We start from the raw sequence: 24,875 nt of genomic DNA on the forward strand, positions 1-24,875 counted from the left end.
TATGTGACTCATTAGACCAAAATACATTTAGAAATAAAACATACACAATCCCTTTTTAGAAATTCATGGACCATGTTTTCATCCCTTTTTGGTGTTGATTAACCCAGTGTGATGCCATGAAGGTTTTAAAATGAATTATTGTTTGCAAAACTGGCAGACAACACTGAGAACACCTGAACATATTTTCTGATTTTTGATCAGTTTCAGCCAGCACTGCTCAAGATGACAGAGAAGTCTTTGAAAGAGGGCACAGCTGAAATGTAAACACTTAAAAGGAAAGCTCCACCCTTAATCTCCCGGCCTCTGCCATGCAAGTATTTTTTTTATTTTTTTTTTAGGCAGACAGAAGATGGAACCTTCTAATTGTACGGTTATCTGTTCTGGCTCCTCGTTGTGTCCATCACTGTGGTCTCTCTCCATAATGTCACGTCATTTGGCAACGCTTCTGTTATCTCCACCCAAACTTTGAGGCATCTCGCATTTATTTTCTTTTTTTATGCCGGCCGTCTGAAACTCCACTGCATGTTTATATCCGACATGATGGAAATCCTGAATTATGATAAGAACCATTGTCCCTTAGATTGCATGGTTGCTGTAGCTGATGTAAGTTTGTGTTGTTGGGAAAGCTGAAAGAGAAGAATGAGAGGGGAGATTGTGTCAAATGGAGTCAAGGTGCGCTAATGTAACCTATGAGACAAATAAAACTAGGCATGTTGGCGTTTTCTCTGTATGATGAAATGTCATTATAATGACTGAAAGACATTGTTCAGTCTTTGGGCTGCAGTATAACACCAATGCCAACAATTCCATGCCTGTTTTACCTATAAGGGATGGGGATTTCCGTAAAGCCCATTTCCCCACCATCACCTCCAGTTCATTCAGCTATCACGTCTCAAACGTTGTCTCCCCGGACTGTTGGAGCAGATAAATCCTGACATATCACCACCAGATCTCTGCAGTTGTGGGCACTGGCCCAGGCAGGAGTTTTTCAATTTCATCAAGCCATGTATCCCGAGTGGCGATGACAATGACAAATGGTGCTTATTCAAATAGCCATGCACTGTACAGGCCCTGTAAACGGTAACCCCATCAGGATAAATTGTTGCTGGGGATATCAATTTGGCGTCAATGCTATCTCACCACTTACTGTAACAAAAGGCTCTATTAACCCTCCACAGAAACTTAAAGCAAGATAGGAGTTACTGTCGCACCGTGTATTGATCATTTAGTCAATGTGTCACTGTATAATTTACAAACTTCTAATATGTAATGGTTTGATGTTTTTCTTTTTTATATATGACAGAAAGATATTTATACAAATGTCACATTTGTATAAATATAACCACCGTGGCTCAGGTGGTTAAGCTGGTTGGCCAATGATCCTAGGGTTGGCGGTTCGATCCCAGCCCGGCCACTTGTGTCATGGTCGTTGTGTCCCTGGGCAAGACACTTCACCCACCTTGCCTCGTGTGAATGTGTATGACTGCTGTATGTTTGAGGTGGTGGTCGGAGGGGCCGATGGCGCTGAATGGCAGCCTCGCTTCTGTCAGTCTGCCCCAGGGCAGCTGTGGCTACTATGGTAGTTTACCACCACCGGTATGACTGTGTGTGAATGAATGGAACCTGGAACCCTGTAAGCGCTTTGAGTCACATAGAAATAAAAGCGCTATATAAATCCAATCCATTATTATTATTATTATTACATGAAGGTCATTTCAATGAAATAAAGATGAACATCCAATTTGTAAAAGGGGAACATGGATTTGTAGAAGAAAAAACAATGTGTTTCACTTGCCACATTTTACGGTTATATGATACAGGCTAGTTTCACTGTTGAACATCAACATACATTCAGTTTGACAAAGTAAATCCATCCATGGCCTTCATGATGTCACCCCCAAAATATCATATAATTGATAATCCATGTGACTTCAAAACAATACGCCGCACCTCAAAATGAAGTTGCACATTTACTGGATTTTGAAGTGTTAAATAGCATCCTTAACATCTGTTGATTAGTAATATGTGTTTTACTCTTCCTCCTATCTCTGCATCAGTTATATTGACACTGAAGGACAAAACATGTCATGAGAAAAAAAGCAGTGGGATCCTCATTAGCATCTGTGTACTCACTTTGTGTTTCGAGGCTTTCGCACAGCTCGGTCTTGGCTTCTCCATTGGGTCTGAGTCCGGCCTTGGGGTTGAACTTGTTGGACATGGTGGCGGCGGTAACCACAGCCTTGAGGCTGCGGGTGCGCTTGGGCACATTCTGCTCGGGGTGGAAGAGAACAACGTAGACCTTCGGCATGTAGAGCAGTCCAAGGGACACTGAAGCGCTCAGGCTCACAGAGATGGTCAGAGTGGTTGTTTGGATGTACATCTGCAAGAGGCAAACATGAACAACACAATTGGTTTAGCCCACTTTTGTATGGCCCTGGATTGAGCATGTCTTTCTATAGGGGTTGTTGCCTGTACAGTACAAGTGACATCTGCTGTGTATCATTCTAATTAGAGCATCCAATGACCCATTTGTTGGCCAAGCTGTTGAAATAGTTTCAACTTTGTTCAATAAATGCTTTGGACCTATCTAATAAACGTGAGGTTATAAAACTTGTTTTGAATCTGGATCTCATCTGCTTTTACCGTGCTTGTGCCAAACCAGCCACGTCCACCTTGTCTGTTTAATTTTCTGCCAATGTAGTTTTAATATTGCGATCACGTCAACCTAAACACAGATTTGATAACACCAGTCAATTGGATGCTATTCCAACTCATACCGAACAGGTCCCTTAAAAAGAAACAAGCTTTTAAAAATGTTGCGCATGGTCAAACCATGGAAGAGGGCAACTCTGGTTATCATTTGAATTAATTCCATTCTAATTGTTTTCCAAAGCTTAAGCAAACAATGAGTGCATCTTCAAGGAAGCATTAAAGATGAAGGAATTATTGTGTCAATTCCTGTATGTCGTAATTTGTTGTAACTGCTTGACTGGCCTTTGAGAAGAATTACATTGAAAGTTGTGTTGCAGAAGTTACAATTTATTGACATTGCTGACCTGAATACATCCAAACAGTATTGCATTCTCTATATTAGGAGGTTATCCATTTGAATATTAAAAACACACATTAGGCATTTTATATCTTCTACCACTTTGTGTTACAAATATGTAAAACAACAAAATCTAGTATCCGGCATTTATAATGACTGCAAGGTCATAATAAAAGCAGGGTGTTCCTTTTTCTCCAATTAAGTCAACATTGCGTGAACAGAGCAGAAAAAAGCAGCACATGCAGTTTGAGTAGCTTGAGTGGCTGGTGACTAATGACGTACTAATGACCTAATTTTGTTCAGGATGTTAGGATCCTGTTGTGCATGCTTGACAAGAAAAAAGGTATTACTGCATGAATATCAACAACAAAAAAGTGTCTAGATAATTTAGGAATTTGATAATAATTGATAGCCAATGATCTGTGGGCTAGTACCAGCCCAGTGCCTGGGATTTGAAAATACTTGCTTACAGGCCTTTTTTATGTTATATAGTTTTAAAGGCATTTACTAAGGCATACTTTCAGTTCCTGTCTTCTAAAGGTGGTTTACTTAAACCACTGTTGCTCGAAGCATTCCATCATATGACCATGATATGCCTCAATAGCTAAGGATCAAATATTTTCTGGAGTCTTGATGTAATATTAAACTAAAACAGGCTCTCATTCAAAGGCAGCTTGAACTATAAATATTTGATTTGATTCTACCTCGAGAGTAGTATCTCTTCCTTTTGACTGGATGCGTTTTCATCATCTACTGAGTGACCCCCAGTAGGGTCCTGCTGGTTTTTAATCAAAGCAGAGTAACATTTAGCTCCCCAGATATGACCTCTGTTTGAATATCTTGTTTGTTTTTATTATGTGTGACTCTCCACGTTGCCTTCCCTCTCGACTGGCTACATCTAATCTTAGCCAGTCCTGGTACCATGCGGCACTGCTGGCTGGAGAGAACAATGAAAGAATGGAGGCTGTATGAAAGGGGGACAGCTGCAGTGGCCCCCCTCCCAGCTGGGGGGAGTGTTAACCAGTGAACTGCTCGGTTCATTTGCTGCATCAGGGCCGGACTGTTCAACCCAAGCTGTTACTGACATAAACAGAAGAAAAAAACTGTTCTGCTGCCTTTCAACCAAGAACAGCTCTCTTCAAAGCCATACTTGCGGAGAGAGAGTGAGAAAAAGAACAGGAGGTGGAGTTCATTAACTATAATGTCACTTTGACATATCCAAAAGTATCATTGTCTGACCAACGGAACTATGAAGATATTCAATTTACAATTATATAAAACAAAGTATTTATAAAAAAATAATGTTTTGCCAAAGTTGTAGTTGCTGGTTGATGCTCAGTGCAATGAACCATTTGACTTTTATCCTTTAGATCAGAAGAAACTCTTGCCACATCCCCTTCAACTCCAACTGTACTGCTTCATGAGGCCACGGTAGGTTTGCTTACAAATAAAGTACTGCTTTAAGTGCCAGACCAGCTCCAGTGTCCAATCCATTAATTTGTTTCCTCCTGATTGCATTGCATTTGAGCATGCGCAGACCAGAGCTCATAACAATGAGTTGCTACACACACCTATCATCACATCAGCATTAGTAGATCTCGCCTGAGTCAAACATAACATAGGAGCAGAGTTTGGCAAAATTAATAAATTTTTGCCCAAGCCTCAGTCAATCTTTCACAAACAAACACACACACCCCATGAGTTCCTGCAAGGTGGGCTAAGATTCCATCGCAAATGCATTTTCACCTTCCCTATGTGTATTGTACTAAATTACCATGTACTGTATGTCATTGGTCGTCTTCAAAACGATGACATCTTCTTAAATGAGTTCAGATCCCAGAATGGCCGTCACTGGTAAGTCAGCTTGCCCTGCTTTAAACTTTTACTGGCCTCAGCCCAAGTGTTTTGTTGGCTCCTGACCTTCATTTTTAATATAGAATGTGTTGTAGATGTCATTTTAAATAGATACAAAGGCTATTTTTGCCCATCAATCAACACTCAATAACCCATAATAATCAAGTGACAACCTGTTTTTAGACACTTTACACATTTGAAATCTACACAGTAACATGTGCAAAAAGATATGGGGTCTGAATACTTTCTGAAGCCAAGATGATGAACAGTTAAACAAAATCCCACATCAATAGACAGTACAACACAGCTGAGGGTGAACGTTTCTGAACGGAAAATCAAATTGAGGGTAAATGAATGTAAACAGATTATATTTTAAACAAGGGACTCTAGAGAGCTACTGCTTCAGGATGCAAAGCATCACATTAATTTAAAGTACATAATTCCCCCTCTACATTAAGATACTGCATTATTTCTTGGCATGCTAGGAGACATTCAACAGAGGGACTTGCTGCATGAGAATTCACTATAATTGCACTCTAATTAAGCTAATAAACACATAGAAGCCTAAGGGGACACAATGACATAGCTTCATTGGAGAATGCAATTTATTAAGATCACAATACTTTGGCCTTCATTAGCTTCATGGCCTGTTCTCCCATTATTGGGGCACCCAGAGATCAACTGTCAAGACCCAGATGACTGCTGTGCGATAGGCTTTAGGAATGCAATCACTGTTCTCTGAAGTCCAAGATGTTGCTCCGCCCTTTTTTCTGTAGCATCAATCTTCATTGTGTAGTATTTTGCCTGAGGGACATAATTGTGAATAGTGTTGTTTATCCTTTCCCAAAAAGGGACCAGGATATGACTGGACAGGACTGGGTGGTTGGGGGTAGTAACAGGTATACACAGAACCGACATAGTCATGAGCAGACTCGTGTCTGGTATCTGGGTTATTTGTGTTAAACTCATTGCAACTCCCACTCTTTGTTTGACTACTGCACTTACAGCATTTTTTGTATGATGGAGACTTGCTAGAGAAATAAACAACACCACTCACTTCAGTCCATTCATGCACTGTAATGGAAAGACCTTTTGTGTGGGCTGATTGAATTTGCACTGAGCACATTGTGCCAAAGCCTCATTCCCATGCATGCTATTGTCTGTATGCTCTCCCTCTTGCTCTGTGTTTTGTCGTTGATTTGGAAAGTTTCTCCAGGTTAGCAGGTGTCACTTCTATTCCTGAGGCTAGAATAGAGCTCGGTGATCACGCCTCATAGATAAACCAGATGTATAAGTTTGAATGATAGAGAAAGCCTCGCATGGCAATGGTAACATTTATCCTGGCACCAGATGACAAATAAATGACTGCTTGTATCGCTGAGGCAGAGACCCCGCTGTAAACTGATGATGAGCACATATGCGGATAGAGTGGAGCGATTAATTGCACTGAAAGACGCTTCAGCGTGGGTTGTGGGGCCTGTCACTTACAGTAGGATGGTTATGAGGTTTGTTTGCTATGACATCTTAATTTCTTAAATAAGAACAGTGTTTATGTAACAGCTCAGAGAATTATTTTTTTTATTTTTTTATATGACGCATACCACAGCAAAACTGGCTCCTTCATTGTAAGTCAGTAAAAGTCCTCCAAATTAAACAACACTATTTGTTAATGCCCTTAAAAACTACACGTGTAACTAACATATCTGAAATCCCTTTTGCTAGAATTACCATCAACTCACGGTTGGTAAATAAATCTTAAGGTTTTGTTCTGTTTTGTGAAAAAAAGGACTTGGATAGGGAAAGATCATAGTTTGGGTAAAAATTACTTTCAATAGGAGACCTTTGTGGTTGAAAGAAACTAAAATGGACTGTCGGTAAGAAATAGGAAACGATCAGTGGTCTCCAATGGCAAAGTCTGAGGTTTTGCTTACCAACTCATGCACTCTAACCTCATCCCTCTGGGGACTTTGGCTTTATAATAGCATTGCACTATTTCCTCCTTTGTTTGCTTTGTTACTTGAAGTTATATGTTGTTTTTGGGGAATGCTGAAATGCCAGATGCTTTTTTTACTTTTGAAAACAGTCTCTTAAAAGCCTGCCTACAATGAAAAAGTAACTTACTGCTGCGTGGTCTGACTAGACCAAACTATATTGTGTGAGGTAAATTAGGATTTTCCGACTCAACACTCAAAAGTCCTTTTACTCATATATTAAATATGGTTATTTTCTCTAGAATGTGGAATGAAAAAATGTGGGACATTTCCCTGAAGCAACATTTCCATTTTGTGTTCAATTCATGTCTTACGTTCACAACGCTCAGGGCAATAGCAGGAGTTTTCCAAATGATAAATATGGAACCATCTCCAAGCCATTTCGAATATGGTTTTCTGAAGGGATAATAATTAATGAGTGACTATTTTTGAAGTGTCTGATATTAAGGCTGGGTAAAAGTGTTTCATGGTTTTTCAATGAAATTCATCTGAGGTATATAGAAGAAAAACATATGTTAGTATTCAAAGCCACGTGAGCTAATGGATTACCTCATCTTCCAAAACGCTGTTCAATCTCTCTGTGATTGTAAAATTCTCTTTCATCTTCAGAGAGAAGAATATAGAATATTTAAACAAAAATATTGCTGATACCCGTGGCTGCTGTTGACATGTGACTTAAGATGTGCAAAACTTCATCAAAAAGTATGTAGACTTTGTACTTTGACTTATTTTTCTTTACTGTTTTTATTGATAATAAAAAAGGTAGAAGGATGATGGCTGACATTTCTATATTTTCCCAAATATATTCAGTAGATCTAGAAATCTCAGCATGAAGATCCTGTTTTGGCGTTAACATCAGTATATTTATGGAGTACGAGGAGACCAACATGTTGATTCACAATAATTTAGACCTTATTATGGTTAAACAAAATTCGGCATATGAAAATTAGTTATTGCACAACTCATGCACGACATTATTGATGCTATTCAATTGGCTGCAGTGATGTGCAAATTCTCTGCAATGCTGTAGACTGCACCTATTTATTTGGGATGCTTAGCATGACACAATGCACACGCTCAGTCTCTCAAGAACATTTTCAACAGAGGTGACTATCACAGCCAGTGTTCCAGGCCAGCATTTTGATGCATTGTTTTTGTTTATTCCCAAAGGGAAGAAGGGAAGGATTAATTTGTTGCATCTGTCATACTCAGGCTGGCAACACTGATACTGTCCATGCCAGTATTCTCACCACTGTTCCCTTTTGTAGCCACTGAGCTCTTTTTGTTACACTGCCAAAAGACCTCTTCCAACTGGATCTACACATTTCTACTGTGCCATTGTTGTACCCCTTTGGCTTTCTACCCAGACTGTCTCCACTGAATGTGTGTCCCAAGCCCAGCCTCTATTTCGATGTTCCATTTGGATCCCTCTTGACCTATAGCCTCCCAGTGTTCCCACTGGATGTGATCCAGGTCCACGGTTCTTGAGGTCAGGCGCATTGATTTGACACAGGAGAAGGAGTGTGAGCTTGTGTTTGAGTAAACAGTTCATGGCTCTCTAATGCACAGTGGCATACAGCCGTCACATACATGTGAGTCATAGGCGAGCGTGCGGCCTGCAGAGCTATTAGAGCATGCACTCACAAAATTGTGTCCACACATTGTAAGTTGTTAGTTGATTTGAAATATGAGGTCCACACATGACACCCTATTTATAGCTGTTGTTTTATCAGCTGCTTTCTTTTAAGATGATTTCTAAAATTGCTTTTGTAATCAAATGAATGCAAAGTGCAATATTGTATTAAGAAAATGAGCATTTGTGTTTGTTGTTACTGGGATACACATGTATAGATTGCAAAACTGCAGTTTTTAAGTAGGTGATACATGTGCAGTGAAAAAAGGTCCTCCATCTTTGGAAGAAGTAATACTTGAAAAAGTGAAAGTCTAGCATTAAAATGTTCCCTTAAGAGAAAGTGCAGAAGTGTTAACAGCAAAATGTACTCAAAATGTATCAATTATTGTAAAAATAATAATAAAATGTAATAATTACTGTATAAAGGACGCGGCACAATAGTGTCATTAATATAACAATTGTTCATATTTTCACAGAATTACTATGTAATTGACATAGGTAGAGCTGCTTACTGCTGCTTAAAATACTGTTGGATAGTTTAATACAGTGGTTCCTAACCTGTGAGTCAGGACCCCCACAAGGCGCCACCAGACAAATCTGAGGGGTGAGGAGATGGAAGGAAGAAAACATATAAATAAAAATAAAAATAAAAATATAATTCTGCTGCACCAAAATTATTTTTATTTTCTCAAGACTCTCAAGTTATTGGAAAAAATACATCAGAAAAAAGTAATTATTTGATTGAACCGGTCGCAGGTACTCGAGTGTTCAAAAAGATGACAAGAATACACATGACTCATTGTAAGACATTATTTTCTTTTAGGGGGCCACAAGCCGAAAAGTCACGATTTTATCTGCAAAAAAGGGTTAAAAACATTCTCTGCAATGTTAATACTCACTATAAATGTCAGATAAATGTACCGCGGTAGAAAGTACTATTTCTCTGAAATTGTCTTTAGAGTAGAAATATTAAGTAGCACAAGATGACAAAATACATATTGTATTTAACTACCTTACTTGAGTAGATGTACTGGACTTTTCAGCACTGCTCATGTGTAGTTTTGCTTTTTTTTATCAGCCCCTGCACATTCCTTCAATAATGTTCAATGAAATGGACATATAAAGGCAAGCTTATATATTTGACATTAGCTTTTTTTGTAGCTGTGATTATTATTCTCAACCCTTTTAAGTATTGTTATGATTTAAAAACAAAAACAAACTGTAAGGAGAAAAAAATGCTCTACAGAAATAGTTGTAAGGTTACCTTTTCTGTGGATTGTGAAGTGCCAAAGAAGATTGGGATGAACGCTAGCCATATAATGCAGGTGGTGTACATGGTAAAACCAATGGGTTTGGCCTCATTGAAGGTCTCCGGCACTCCTCTGGTTTTAATGGCGTAGACTGTGCAGGTTACCATGAGCAGCATGCTGTAGCCCAGCAGGCAGATCAGAGACAGGTCAGAGATGTCACACTTGAGCACACCACGAGCCAGCGTCGGGTTAGAGGTTCTCTGGTCCTCATAGTCGATTATGGCCTTGGAGGGATCCACACCAAACCAGATGCACACCCCAAGCAGCTGCACCGAGGCCAGGGTGAATGTGATGAATAGCTGGGAGGCTGGGGAAATGAACCTGGGTGCACTGACAGACATGGTGCCCTGATCAAAGATGCGGTAAATACGATTGGTTTTGGTGAGCAGGGCAGCATAACTGATGCTCATGCCCAAACCCAAGAAGATCCTCCTGAGAGAACAAATTCCCACATCGGGGGTAGATATCATCAGGAATGTTGTGGCATAACAGAGGAAAATGCCAGTTAGCAGCACATAGCTCAACTCTCGTCCTGATGCTTTCACAATAGGAGTGTCGTTGTAACGGATGAATGTGACCACCACAAACACAGTAGCCATGATGCCAACAACTGCAATAAGCACAGGGATGACTGCCCATGGAGAGCTCCACTCCAGTTTAACAATGGGGATTGAAACGCAGCCTGTGTGATTCTCGTTGGGCCGCAAATCAAAACGACACATTTTACAAGTGAAGGTGTCTGCCTGGTACTGATAGCCATCACAGCGCTCACAGTGCCAACAGCAAGGGATGCCCTTCACGATCTTCTTACGCTCGCCAGGCTGACAGGGATGACTGCAGATTGAGGAAGGGATCTGGCGGACACCGCCTGGCCATTGCATTGTACGAACCTGCGAAAGAGTCGGGGGGACACAATCAGACATGAATGGACAGAGAGGAAAAGGCAAAGTTGGAGGAGAAGATTTGAGGGTCACCTAGTTGTACATATCCTTACAAAAGGGTGGTATTTAGAGATCCAAAAACATCCCCAGCACCCATGGAGGTCAAACAAAGTCCAGACCATCTAATGGTTACTTGCTGTTTAGGTGTTTGAACCTGGCCTGATGACCATATACAGTATATGCTCTCATGCTACCTGGTTTAATAGGGGTCAAAATAAATGTTCCTTGTAGATTCAGCTAGATTCACCAATCAGAGGTCAAACTATCTAAAGGGCAGAGAACGAGAGAATGGGCCACCCCATGCTTGCTTGGACTTGGTTTGATCTGCTGGGAACTGATATTTCTAATTGTTTTGCTTTGGTAAACAGTTGTTTGAGCTAAAAGAAAAAATCTACACTGCTGTCTACGATCAGAGGCATATGAACAATTCTGTTTCAGGATACTAGTAGTCAATTTTGCGGATTTTCCCCTATTACAAGCATATTTGTAAAGATAAATTAAATGTGTCATTTCAAACGGGTCTGCTCTCTTTAATGTTATGTTATCAGTTGTGGCTGTTCATTCAGAGCCGGTACATTTGTCTCTAAATGTGCATTTAATTAAGAACTCAAAGAACCCTAATTAAATTCAGCCAGCTTTAGAGTCAGAACTGGCTCATTCCACAGTAGGTACCCACCACAAACCTGGCCGTTTTCTTTTTTCTTCCTCAGCACATGTTGTTGAAAGAAGGCAAAGCTCCTGTCAAGCTGATTCATGTGTTCAATTGGACTTCATTTTGCCTGCCTTTGGCTTCCTCTTTATTTTGTTAAAATATAATGTGTTTGGTTCCTCAATGTAAAATACTGTTACTTCATCACACTCCATGCTCACAGTCAGTGATGCCGTCTGGAGAGATGGTATTAAATGTGTCTGTCCTTAAGCTCACGTGGCTTTCGTTTTATCACAGTCCACCCCGTTAATCATTTAAAGCGCCCTCTAGATATTTACACCTTGGAAGATGGCACTATGTGCTATCAAATGGTTTAGAAGGAGTTAGTAAGCACAACGCAGCTGCGGAAATTTTCAGAGAATGATTTTCATTGTAAATACTATGACAAACATACGACTTGGAATTTGTACACCTCTAATCCTTGTGTGCAATTGTATGTGAGCATGTTATAGAAGAGCTCACATGGAGATGGAGTTGATCCGTCCAGTTGCCAATAATTTTGTATTCGGCTGTATGGTTTCTGATCTGGTATTGGTAGATGTCGTAGCGTCCAGGGGCATCTCCATTTTCATTGAATAGCACTGGGTTGCCAGCTATGCCTAAATGAGAGAACAATCATCATCATTTACTGCACATCATTGAGATGCTGTCAATGTAGTGAGCATAAATCTGTGAAAGCAAACTACGATTAATACAGTAATATTTCCAAAAAATTATGACATCACATTACAAACATTAAAATGATGCTTGTGAATCTGAAAAACAAGAATCCTTCTAATTTGGCAAGATTGTTTAGAAACAAGAGAGCAGGAGATGTGTCCTTATTAAAAAGTATGTTACTTTAGGAATTATGTTCATATTAGACTTGTATATTTTAGGCATACCAACATTTTGTTGAGAGTTGGAAAGTATGTTAATAGAAGTATAACATTTTGTTTTACTCTAATGCTGTAGGCAGCTGTTCGCATCTCATTAAAGACCAACCTTTAAAATTTGATTATTATGAGTTACCTAATCTGGACATAAACTTTTAAATCATTACCCATATCTCAGATGTGTTAAGTGATTAAAACAAGTTTGGTGTTTCTAAAAGGTAGTTTGAAACCTAGGAAGACAAGTGAACAACCAGGTGGACATCTCTTAAAATAGATACTATTATTTGGATTGCTTGCTAATGAGCACCGCCCATTACGCTGTTTGACTTTGTGCGTGCTAAGGTCGAAAGGACATTTAAAAACTGACTTTGAACAGCTAGATGGCCACAATATCTTAAAGCTCTGTTCTCTGCTTTATCGTTGTGATAACAATGATAAAGATAATGTCCTCCTGAGAGGTTCTACCTAAATAGAGGGAATTTAATTCATTCTAATTCTAATTGCTGTACACATACAATTTTATAAAAACGTCTATACCTTCAAACACAGATGAAAGCTGTAAACCTTTGTGTTGTTCTTGCTATGCCTAGTTTATCATTAAGTCCCCCCAAAACACATGAGCATCCCTTTTAAAGACCAAAAAGGTTAATGTTGCCAAATGCTGCTGATGGATTTGTGCTGATAGTCTTTTTTTCTTGCTCTTTGTTTCAATGTTGAAAGACGCAGCGCCTTAATCCACATCTCGATGAGTCAGCCCCGCTGGATTACGGCATTACCGTTTCACTCAGCCTTGCTTCTGTGACAATGCCGCCCACATCACAAAGCAATAAGTGATCATAGGAGGATTACAGTGACTGTATGAAGCTGAAAGGCTTTAACTTTATATAAAAATATTAAGTTAACCAGCACCATTGCCTTCTTGTCTACTTTTTCTGATTTCTCAAGCTTGTAAAAGGGCTTTGTGGGTGTCCACTGTCATGATGTGGTTATCATCAAGCCTGTAAATGCTCACATGACAACACTATCACTGAAAGAGAAAAATGGACCGAAAATTACACACCAGTAGTTTCGATATAATAAAGCAGCAATGTTGTACATGCTTGCTTTTCATAGATTGACAGCTATCTTACCGTGGCTTCAAGCTGCTGTAAATGTGTATAATATAGACATGAATATAAAAATGTATAATACAAGGCCTACTATTTATTTTGTATTACATATGTAAACAAAGAGGTTTACTGAGTGGGTATTTATCGTATCTGATAATAATTATTATATATTAGACTACTTTACTTCGATACTGCTAAAAATACAACCATACTTAACTTCTGCAAATTATCAGAAGCAAGGTGTAGCAACAGCGCTTTTCCACAGTAGATGCTGCCAGAAAACACCTTTTCAAGCACTGCACTTTTAAAACAGAAGAATGAGTGTTTCCTGTGAGGACAACCAAAAAATAAATACAGTAGTTAATACAGTAGTTTCCTTAGTGTCTTAATCAGAGGTTGTTAATCCAAAATGTTTCCCAAAATGTTTTCCATTGACACAATTAAAGTTAAGTCTCAAGATATCAGAACTATCAACATATTCAAAACCAAAGTCTCCAATGGTATGCATTATGGAAAAACATATACTGCATTTAACAGACAAATCTGGCTGAATAGCATAGCAATCAATGACACATTAATAATCTATTGCTCAGGGTCTCTGTCGCTCTTCCAGAGGCAGCGGTTTGTTTTCTTTAAGAATGAGGAGATTGCATTTTGGGGCAGTTGGTCAATGTTTGAGTTGCGGGATTTGGCCTGTCATGTGGCACAAACTGCTTGTCTAAACAGTCCTCTCACTAGTCAGAGGCATAACGAGGCCCACAGGGCCTCTGCCATTGCAGCATTGTGTTGCACACTAATGGCACAGGGCAGCCTGGTTGCACATTTGTACCAAAGGCAACTCCTCTCCTCATTGCTTTTTGTGCTCTCAAAGAAATGTCGGGATTAATGGAGTGATTGTAATTAGATGTAATATTCAATGACTGTGGTATTGCCCCCCCCCCCCCGCACACACCACACACACACACACACACCGTTGTGACCCCACCCCACTCGTGTATGATCATTTATCCAATATGTGCTTGTTCTGAATGAATGCACAACCAGGGGCCTCATTTATAAACGTTGCGTACGCCCAGAAGAGGGCGCACGCCAATTTCTAAGCAAATATTGGGATTTATAAAAACCAAACTTGACGGGAGATGTGCGGTCCTCCACGCAAACTCTGACCCATGCGTACGCACAGAAAGTGGAGAAAGGAGAAACGGCGACTCCGTCGGCACATGTATGAAGTGCGAGAACGAATGTGTTTGTGTAAAATGTATCCAGATAGGCCTATTATAAGCCATGTAGGTCTATCATATATTGGGAGTTCCTTTGCAAAACGGATGAAGCCATTCTTACAACTAATGAACAAATGCCTCCACGGATTTTTCCATGGAGTGATACCAACAAAAACAAAACGAATTAGGATCTTAAATAGCCTACAAACGGAGACATATGAGTGCAAATAAAAACAAAATAGCAACGTTCGAATAAGCTCTGCAGTTATTAAAGAATAACCTATCTGCATGTTGTGGAATTAATTCTGATAATATTGAGGTGGAATACAGCCTATTACTTTTACACTGACGCTGTTCTCGATGCCTCAGTCAGGCAGACAGGAGTGCACCTTTTCATACACTAATGATAAGCCTACTGTACATCACATAGGCTACTGTGATTTTTTTCACGGCTTTTAGTCCGTTTTATCTATGTGTTTTTCTTTGTGTTTAAGCACGTCGCAATTGTGTTTTGAAAGGGACTGTGAAGTTTATTATTAACCCTCCGCCGCCCGTCACTGCCCCGGGATGAATTCTCCGAATCTGTATCTCATGGGGGGTCTCAGTGCCCCCCGCTCGTGGCACAAACACTGTTGTGTGAGGATATGCACTTGTTTGCGTCCACTTTTATGTCGGATCACTTCTTTTTATTTCGGCCACAGCGTTCACAGAGATCGCCACAGGCTGCACTCTATCGCCTTTACGCTCACACTGCCACCAAACTATATTTTCCCTGTTCGCCACTTCTCCAACGGGTACTTCGGGGTGACCGCAGTGATCCACACCGTGTGGAGTTTATTTTTCCATTTCCCTTTCAGTCGGCGATTGCCACTACCGCCTTCATGCACTCAGTAAATGATATTAATTCGGGCGTGTCGATGACTATGTATGGGTAAATATGGGCGGTACGTGAAGCCCGCAAAGGCTGCGCCACATGTAGAGTAGATTGTGATTTATAAAGGGAAACAGGCGTAGGACGTGAGTGCGCACTGTTTTATAAATCCGAATATTTTTGTTCGCACGTACATCCTACATTTCTTCCGTACGCCAGCTTCCACGTGAATCCCACGCAAAGCTTTATAAATGAGGCCCCTGGACACCTGTGAATGGCAGCACAACTTGCTTCACTCTACAACAGCAACACGTAATGCTGAATTTACAACAGATCCACCTTACTCTTGAAGTGGTATGTCTTTCCCATCCTTCTGTTAATGTTATAACATGATTACTTTTTCATACAAGCTCCTGCTATACAAGTGTTATTGTAAGCAGTTGAGTGGCATGTTTAAAAAAAAACAGCTAGTGGTGTAGTGGTTAGAGCGTCTGCCCCATGGCTCAGTCCTCGTTGCACCAGACCCGGATTGGAATCCGGACAAAAAATCAGAATACTGATTTATTTAGTAGAGATTTATCATGGAATCTGCTAACTGACTGCAATGATATCTGCAGTTAGCTTACTTTAGCCACCATAAGCCAATGGTCACACAAGAAAAAGTGTGTTAGCTGTAGCCATATTTCACTGAGTAAGTCTTGGAATTTAACTTTGCTTTTCTACGGGAAGGATTGTGTTATCTCCTTTTTTTAAAGTTCATATGTTCTACTGAAATAAAACTAAACTAAAATACTAAAAGAAAGACCACAAAACTGGAAGATACCTAACTGAAGTTTGATAAGATAAATTAGATATAAAGGTCAGACTATGTGAGAATGTACACTACCTCTCTTTATTTTCTTTGCAGTCTTATTTCACTATTTAAGTATCTGTTCAACAGGTTTGGGATGGTAATTTACGGTGACTAAAGTAGATAACACACACAATGCTGAACAGGCTTTTTATTTACAGCTGTCGATTCATATGATGTCAAGGTGCCGACAGTATTTTGTGTCGTACCACTGAAAGAAAAACAGACATTTTGCATCATGCAAAAAAACATGAACATATTTACAGAATCTTTTGAATTCTTTTGATTTGCACCACAAAGAAAACTTTGCACATCCTTGAGCAGTGGAGGTATGCAGTGATCGAAAGCCCTTGGTGCTCACCTTTATTCCACACTCACAACTGATGTCCTTGGTGCGAATGGCAACCTAAAGAGCACTACTTTTGTGGTCATTCAAGTCTGAACAAGTGTTTGATGCATTGAATGCAGAGGTGGGAACAAGAAAGGGGCAAAATCTAAAGGGTGTCAAAAAGTACACAAAGATAGACTGGAGGTGTTTGGTAATGCTGTGTCAGTGGCAGCCCTGGCTCCTGCTGAATGAGCCAAAAAATTGTCAGTTGAGAATTTGGTGATTTAGAATAAATAAACAGCCTCCACTTCAGATCCAAATATGATTGAAGAAAATGTAAAGGCTCTTGAAAAAGCACAAATACACTCCTAGACAAGTGAAAATATCCCAGCCTAGCAAATACTTTTGTCAGATTACTCCTTATCGTTTCCAAAAGGTTATCCCTGTTGAGACCCTATAGGCCCATCGAAATATCAGATAAATGGTTTTGTGAGCATGCCAGGGGCAATGCCACAATGCACATTTTTGTTTTTAAGAAGAACTTTGGCATTTGACCTTCATCATCTGAGTTTCGTTATGCATGACACTAAAACATTTGCTATGGATATGATCGTACTGGACTCTTGAGAGCTGCAGCTTCGCAAAGGAAAAAATGTGAATATTCTTTAGCAGATGTCCACGGAAACTGCTGACAACAGACATAAATCTGTAACAAAAGATTCCTCCTGGCTTAGCCTCTAGAATTATTTATCATAACAACAAAAAAATGCCTACTTTAAGATTAATTTGTATCTATTTGCAGGAAGAAATGAGCACTGCCCTATGTGTTTACTGGTGCATAGCCTAATAATATCACAACACAGAGATAAATAGTCTCTATGAAAATATAACACAGTCCAGCAAGTCCAGTCTCAGTTTCATGTATTTGGACAAGTTGAATATACTGCTGTGTGCTGATGAAATTAGATGGAGTGCAGTGTAACCCCTCTGGTTGGACGCTGTTGTAATATTAAAACAGTTTGCCCCATGAGAACACAAGCTCAAAAGGACCCACTGCATGAAGCTTCAAGTACCTGCTTACAGGCTAACAACCTTGTTGAAGCTACTTAAAAAAGCACCATTCAGTGCTTAGGGTGCACATAATCTAATCAAATGTAAAAATAACATGACCCCTCTTATCTGTTGCTGTTGTTACAACTGTATTTATTTTTTATGTGGAATATTCAATCATTCACTTACTTTATGCAAGCTTTTTTCTTTTTTTCGCAATATTTTGTTTAGTCCAAAAAATCCTTATAGAAGACAGTAAACATCAGTCCCAAAAAGGAGTAATAACAACTACCATGTTTTCCAAGAATACTTGCACTAAAATCTACAACTAAGAATTTTGTTCCAGATCTAGTGTCTCTAATGTTAATACATAAAGATAGAATAAAACATTACACACTGTATATGGCAATTAGCATATCGTATATTCCTTTGTATACAATTCTTGATTACAATTATCTAGAAATATATGAAATGTAGAAGTTTTTTTCTGGGAAAGAAAACAAACACAAAGAGGCTTCTTTCAGAAGAGACACAATGAACCCAACACTCTGCCTGTTGTGAACAGCAGTCCATCAGTTGTTTTTCTCCCACATGCTATTGGATTCTGTCCAGCTCGACTGGTGCAGTTGGGGGTTAAGGGCACCTTAATGGCTGTAGTTGAAAGAAACTGTTCACTCCTTCCACCTGATTTGTCATGCGACTACATTCAGAGGCTTAACTTTGACAAATTAAAATGCAATATGTTGAGCATATGAAGAAATGCTGTCAGTGGACAGTGAGGACATTTGTGCCATTACCAACCTGAGAAAGACATTGCCAAGATAGCAGAATCACCCATTGAATGTTCTGAAGGAAAATATTTAATTTTACTTCTCAGATTAAACATTGAATTGGCATTCTGCCAATGTAACATGTAGATATTAGAATGACAAATTAGTTTGAAGACCAAGAGTTTAAATGAATAATTTATCTGTACAAATGCTGCATACTCAAGTATCTGTGGAATAATTTTAATTGTCCTAAATTGCTTTGCTTTAAAAAGGCATTGTATATATGAGGAAACTCTGGAACACTGCTCCCTGTGTGAAAACAGTTAATTATTAATATGGCACTCGTGCCATGAATGTGAACTTGAGTGATAGCTGGGTGTTGTGTAAAAAATTACATTTAGGAAATGGAAAATAGGCCACACAAAAGAAAAAAGTAACTAGTGTGCTTAGTTGTGACTTGAATGTCAGGCTGCTGGTTGGTCCACACTTCTGAAATAACAGTGTGATGGTTTGCAATGGAATTTGGTTTACACAGTATATCCAGGGTCATTCAGGATAAATCCTAATATTTAACTGTAAACTATTTGCTTTTATACTAGAGTGGTCAGTGTGTCCTCTAGCCAAGCACGGCATAGACTGGTAGATTATTAGGTTTTGGGCTCTTCTACCAATGTAGGTTTAAAAATATAGTTTCTATGATTAGAGACTTGTTCTATGTGCATCTGCTGAAATGTTGGAGGATATATTTGAATGTTTAAAGAAAGCTTACGTTACAATGTGTCTGGAGTTGAGCCACTAAATACAGCTATCAATAAACATGACTTACCTGCAAAGTTAAGACGTCGGATGTGCTTGAGCAGATGAGTTCCATTGATAGGATCCATTTTAGCACAGAGGCCCACCTTTCCCGGGCACAGTTCCTGGTGCATACTGTGCAAGGCATGAGCCATAGCATAGACTGCATCAATAACAAACTGCACCTTTCCTTCCTGCTCATAGGTTGAGTCCTTTCCTATCCGCTCCTGATCTGTAAGACAGAAACACATGCAAACTAGAACCATCACAAACATCATTATACTGTATGTGTGTGATTTTGAAAGTGGGTACATACATGCAGATAATGGAAAATGTATCCTCTGTGGTCACCCATATGGCTCATTGTTAACCTTGTCAAATACAAAGTTGAGTCCGACATCCGCATTTTTGTAGTCAAACAATAGTAAGGGTAACTTTAAGGGTTGTACAAGTGCATATTAAATACTTAATCGGAAGGATTAGATCTGTAATTATATCAGCCACATCATGCAATCAGTAGAAAATACTCACTTCAAGACTCAAGCTGTTTCCAGGAACGGTTCCAGCTTAAATAATTACCTATCAGTTTGGCCCTATTGGAAGTAAGCTGATAATGTAGCAGCATAGTAATAGCTAATCTTAGACAACCCATATGCAACATTTGACCAAAGACACATTTGGAAAAGATCAATTTCAAAACTAAAATACACAACTGTCAATAAAATTAATATTTGCTATACTTCTATCCTTGTGTCCACCCCCACTTTGGAGAGCAGTACACGTGGGGCAGGACAATTACATGAAAACCAATTATAAGCTGAACATTCATATGGAGGTTGTAGTGTAGGTCCACAGCGCCGTCGTATAGGGGGGGGGGGGGGAGTTATGACGATTATAAGGGCCCACAGCCCGCTAGGGCCCACACACAGCCCCAAGTAAATTCTATGACAAAATGATTATGCATACAGTGGACTAATATATAATCATACGAATGAGTCTGAATCAAAACAAAGCCACAAGTCATACAATATTCTAATTTTAATAATTTCAATAATCCCCTTTGGCCCCTTCTTAAAAAATGGTTTGGTCCCGGACCCCCCTAGAACAGGGGTGGCCAACCCGCGGCTTGCGAGCCGCATGCGGCTCTTTGCCCAGCTTCGTGCGGCTCTTCAGTTCATATCAAATTATGTGATTATAATTTTTTTAATTTTTTTTTTATACTTTTTTTTTTGTGTGGGCCTATGTGTGTGCATGTTCGCAAACGTTTCATGCGGCTCTTACGTTCGTTTTACATGGTGTCTATTGTTTAATTTTTTATTTTATTAATGTTTAGGCCCTATGTGTATGCCTGTTCGCAAATGTTTAATTGAGGACGCAACATAACGTTCGCAAACGTTTGGTGCGGACGCAACATAAAACTGCCCGCTCAGCTTGGAGGGAGGTTTTCCGTGAGTAAACTATTTGTGTCAAGTTCGCTCCGAAACAGAGTGGGAGAGTTCATATTTTTTGTTGAACGTTATGGCAGGCCATTCTGCCTTATATGCCAGGTGTCATTTGCGCAATTCAAGGCTTCAAATCTTCGGCGCCACTTCAGCTCTCTCCATGCTAAAAGTAAGTCCCACAAAGCAACATGCATAGTAAGAGAAAAACGCTATTTTAAATTGTTATATTTTTGTATGTGGACTTGGTTGAACTGAGAGTTTGTGTGTGAGGCAGTGCACACAATGTTCATTGTTGAAAATGACTGCCCTGTCGTCTTCAGTACTGTAGGAGTCCAGTCCTGTCATTATCACAGGGGCGGCCTTAACGATCTGGGGGCCCGTTTCAAGTCCTAGTGTGGGGCCTCCTGTTTTTTTTTTTTTTTTTTTAATAAATAATGCTTGTGCATGCATGTGCAAGCTCACCGCGAAAATAAAAACGCCCCTCCTCCCCCCTGAAATCTTACTGGCCACCCCAGTGCCACCCCCCCCCCCCCCCCCCCGTTCAAATGTTATTTTTTATTTTTATTTTCATTTTATTTTTTTAATTACATTTTTTTCCTGATATGTATCCTAGTTCAGAGATGATATGTATTTTTTTTTTCTTTCTTAACTTTTTTTGATAGGTAGTTGCCAAGTTCATCACACAAACACTCCAATCCACTGATATGAGATCAGTTTGCAATTTTCAATTACTAAATTAATGGTAGGACTGTGGCCACTAGAACTGGTCTCTGGTCAGCAAAGGTCTTGAAAACAGCATAAGTGTGCTTGTGACATGACGTGCCACCCATGCATGTGTATAGGCACGTGTCCCAGCAGATTTTTTAAATCTGAATAAAAAAATTAAAGTTTATAGTTAGCGAGTGTAACATGTTCTTAGCAAGGGCAGACTTTCATAAATAAAGGTTTATTTTTTTAGCAAGATATTTGGTCAAAAGCTAGTGGTCATCCGTCCCTCTGTGCAGTTGTTAGGCATCTGGCTGCTAGCAAGTTATGTTGTCTTGCTAATTTTACTATTCATCTGAGCTGAAATAAATATTGACTTTTTCCTTTATTATCTTTGCCAGAATGCACCAGAATGCTTAGATTACATGTTAAAAACAAAAAAAAAAATCTTCTGGGGGGGATGCCCCCAGACCCCCCTTCAGGGGTTTAGTTTTCTGACAAACATTACAATGGATACTAACGTGATCTGGGCATTTGGGATTATAAATCATCTTTGAATTGGTTGTACAGCATATCACATGCTATTCATTCAGGGGTGCGATGGCCACCCCACTCTAACTCTGTGGCCCACCTTGGCCACCCCCAGTCAAAATTTCCTGGAATCGCCACTGTGTGTACCCGTGTGTACGATGTGGCTCTTTGCAGTTACACAGTAAAAAATGTGGCTCTTTGTCTCTGACTGGTTGGCCACCCCTGCCCTAGAAGGTCCAGGGTCCCCGACACAGTCTCCCAAATTCCTGTAAGAAACACTGTATGTGTGTTTGGTTATTAAAAGTCATTAGACAAGGGGTTGTGTTCATGTATGCGTAATGATTTGCTCATTCATCAATAGAAACATTGTGTTGTTATCTGGCTCAGAGAGGGACCAGTCACTCATACGTTTCGGACTATAGACAAACATAGCTTTTACATGTTTGTATTGTAAGACCGCCTCTCAGGGGGCCCATCAGGACTTCCTGTATAGGGTCCCAGAATTTGGTGCAACGCCCCTGCCACAAGGCATAGAAGAAAATCCATTGCTCTTTAGCAAGTTTTTTTCTTTCTACACTAAATGGGCCTAGCTTCCTGCAATTAGCTAGAAGCTAAATATCTGGATTTCTGTAGAGGACTAAATCAATTCCAATATCAGGAGTGCAAGGTTTTCCCCTCAGGGAAATCTCATTAGTTAAAAACTAAAACTCTTTCTTGTCGTCAAGCAGGAATACATGGATTTCCCCCTGAGTGTTTTTGTACACATTAGGTCTTGGACCTACATGCCTGTGCCATTCACTATTACCCATATGCCATTTTCCGTTAGCAACTGATAAATGTTCCGATGTGATCGAATCATTGAATCCTGACCTGCTGCAGTGAATGAACAACTGTGAATTAAGTCTTTTTTCGCCTGGATTTATTTGGATACCAATACAGTGAGGAATCAGGGAAGCAGGAAATTGAGACATTCACAAGACAGGGATAATCCGCTCATAGGCTCAATGTAATAACTTGTGATGGGAGTTTATTAATCCTGACCCAGGTTGTTACATGCTTTTTTGTGATTGTTAATCGCTATGATGAGGTGGAGTCTGGGAAGGAGATACAACATGCCAATCCTGACTTCTCCTTTCTCCTCACCAACCTCAAATCCTAAAGCTGTCTCAATGCAATTCTGCTGTGTGGAAAAGAGATTATGAAAAGCAGGTTTGTTCAATTTAGATTAACAATGGACTAATTACGCGCTAATGGCCGACCTGCATTTATTCATATACCTGCCAAATAGAATGAAATTAAGCTTTGCAAGTTAATATGCACCCAGTGTGGCACCTGCTGCAGACATTTAAAAAAAAATAAGGATATTCTGGAATTCGGCTGTTTCATAGCAAGTATCAAATACATTTGTACCATCATTGTATAGAACACAATATAAGACATTTATCTACAGCATACAGAGTAAGGAGAATATAATTGAAAAACCTTGTTTTATATTTATATAATATATAAATGGATGTAATATTTTCCCATTGTGGAAGTAATGAAAGTGTCTTAATCAGAGGTTGTTCATCTCAAAATATTTTGTTAATGATGAAATGTTTATGATTGTTCTCCCTTTACGAGAAATATTCATAATTTCTACCATGAAATGATTCGAAGACATGGCCAATTATAAGTTGCAGAACTAGAATAGCACAAACAAACACAATCATCCATTTACTATTGATGTCGGGGTCACTATTAATCTAACATGCAATCTGTACATGTGCTGCAGAGTAACACTTTCTATCTACTGGCTGCAGTTTAGACTACCTAAACGACACATGTCACATTTCGGAAAAGTAGTCTGTCACAGAAAGGCATCCCATTACAGAATCAACCGTAAAAACCCTTAATTACTGATTCATTTTGACCATTTTTTAACCCACAACCTTGAATGAATCATTCAATTTGCATTAGGGGTTTTCCAATCAATAACAGTGTGGCAACCCAATTTGACTTATCATAGTTATAGTATTAAATCCATGTTGGTTGTTTTTAGCAGTAGGGAACAAACCATGCAGCAAACTGTCAGTTTGATGGTACAGTCGTGTACTAGGCTGAAGGTAGATCAGCATTAAACCCCAAAACATTAATTATATGTGGCTTCCTTTACTGTGCTGGACCAACATTTTGTGACAGAACAGTCATTTATTATGCAACATTTCTTTGTTCTCTCAAGTTTCAAATATGTTTTAACAGTTACTTCAATGTAAGAGTAAAAGTCCCTAAAAGCAGCTGAGGGGTTGCTTTGCTGTCTTTCATTTATTATAACTCCAGCTCCACACTGCAGACCAGAGGCGCTGTAATGTCCCTGATAATCTCATGAGTTTTTGAAATGCATGAATTATTGTTGGAGGTTACGGCTCAGTAATTAAGGGCCACAGGACGTTGATTGGACAGAGATTGTCACAGTTTGGCCGACATGCTTATGCCATGGGGAATCCTGCAAGCCAGAATGGGTGTGAGAGTGGCATTTCTCTTGCTTGCTTGGTTGGCCACCCACACTAACTTTGTATTGTCTCTTCTCTGTAAGACCATCCCCCTGCGCCAGTCTCTTTCTCTCGCTCTGTCCTCATTGGCATTTTGGCTCTCTCACACACATTTTTCCAAGCTGACGTTTTGCTTGACGAAATCCATTCAGATTACGCAAAGCAGAAGCAAAGTGTGGGTGTCTTCCGCTCTGAGGTGTCACACAAGACATTTTTTGACAGTGTGTGTGGGCTCAGACCTTTGACATTTTTTCAGCTTTTGACTGGCCACGGGCCATCCAGTCGTTTCCTGCCAAGCTTGTTGGACGGCC

At 39.6% G+C, this 24,875-nt stretch overlaps 1 protein-coding gene across 1 annotated transcript in view; it reads right to left on the reverse strand.

Moving 5' to 3' along the window:
• Window positions 1-576: 576 nt before the first annotated feature.
• LOC307249294 (metabotropic glutamate receptor 4-like) overlaps window positions 577-24,875 on the reverse strand; it is a gene marked incomplete at both ends in the record, with an annotated part of 121,238 nt that continues 96,939 nt past the window's right edge. Inside the window, 5 exons of the mRNA XM_080025942.1 lie at window positions 577-626; window positions 2,134-2,380; window positions 9,792-10,727; window positions 11,950-12,086; window positions 19,387-19,587. Of these exons, the coding sequence (XP_079882068.1) occupies window positions 577-626; window positions 2,134-2,380; window positions 9,792-10,727; window positions 11,950-12,086; window positions 19,387-19,587 (1,571 nt within the window). The remainder of the gene's footprint in view (window positions 627-2,133; window positions 2,381-9,791; window positions 10,728-11,949; window positions 12,087-19,386; window positions 19,588-24,875) is intronic.

The sequence above is a fragment of the Ammodytes marinus genome, assembly GCF_949987685.1.
Source record: "Ammodytes marinus genome assembly, chromosome: 4".
In the NCBI taxonomy this organism is placed as follows: domain Eukaryota; kingdom Metazoa; phylum Chordata; class Actinopteri; order Uranoscopiformes; family Ammodytidae; genus Ammodytes; species Ammodytes marinus.